The 958-nt window shown below is 35.7% G+C and overlaps 1 protein-coding gene across 1 annotated transcript in view; it reads right to left on the bottom strand.

The window, feature by feature from the left end:
• The window catches only part of LOC107559079 (MAGUK p55 subfamily member 5-A-like), a 46127-nt gene extending 45405 nt beyond the window's left edge, over window positions 1-722 (bottom strand). Inside the window, exon 1 of the mRNA XM_016242810.1 lies at window positions 352-722. Coding sequence (XP_016098296.1) covers window positions 352-535 — 184 coding nt within the window. The 5' untranslated portion in view covers window positions 536-722. The remainder of the gene's footprint in view (window positions 1-351) is intronic.
• Between the last annotated feature and the right edge of the window lie 236 nt (window positions 723-958).

A 958-nucleotide genomic window follows, 5' to 3' on the forward strand; every position in this document is an offset into this window, starting at 1 on the left:
CAGTCTTCAGTGTCACATGATTCTTCAGAAATCATTCTAATATGCTGATTTGCTGCTCAAGAAACATTTCTGATTATTATCGCTGAAAACAGGGCTGCCCAATATTTTTGTGGAAACCATGATACATTTTATTTTTTCAGGATTCTTTGATGAATAGAAAGTTCAAAAGAACAACATTTATTTAAAATAGAAACGTTACATTATAAATGTCTTTATTGTCACTTTTGATCAATTTAATGCATCCTTGTATTCTATTGTAATTAGCTATTTTAGAGTATTTAAGCCCCTAAACGTGATGCTTTTCCAGGTTGTCCATCATTGAATTACATTCATCCATCTCGTGTCTCTCACCTGTTGTATTCTTCTCCTCTGATGTTGACTTGGCTTCCTCTGCAACATCCATCCCATCAAAAAAGGCCAGAGTGATGGCCTCATTGCTGCTCTGTGCCGATGTGAGACACGAGGACGAGTTCAGATCGGTAGCCTGTTCACAAGCCTTCTCCTCCTCCTCCTCCTCCTCCTCCGTCATCATCATAGCTTCCTCTGGATCATCTCAGATCTTCTCGGTCTGCTCATTGCAGCACTGAGCGATGAGTTTGGCAGGACTGTCCATGTCCATCTCAGCGTTGTCACCTGAGTCCTCCGTCATGTCACCGTTCATATGTAATGTTAACATGGCTGTTTAAAGTGAAGGTCAACACAATAAACTACAAAGGGTTTAGAGCAGGAGACATTGATGCATTTGTGATTTCCTGATTCCCTGAAACACATGCCCACAAAACAGAAGCCACATTCTACAAATGCTGTAATTTGTATTGCAATTATATATATATATATATATATATATATAGACGTATATATATATATATATATAATTGATTTAATATTTAATATAATATAACATGTGCAATTATAATGTATACTAAATATTATTTATTATTACTATATATATATATAT

The sequence above is a fragment of the Sinocyclocheilus grahami genome, unplaced genomic scaffold (genome assembly GCF_001515645.1).
Source record: "Sinocyclocheilus grahami isolate Dianchi unplaced genomic scaffold, SAMN03320097.WGS_v1.1 scaffold674.1, whole genome shotgun sequence".
Lineage (NCBI taxonomy): Eukaryota > Metazoa > Chordata > Actinopteri > Cypriniformes > Cyprinidae > Sinocyclocheilus > Sinocyclocheilus grahami.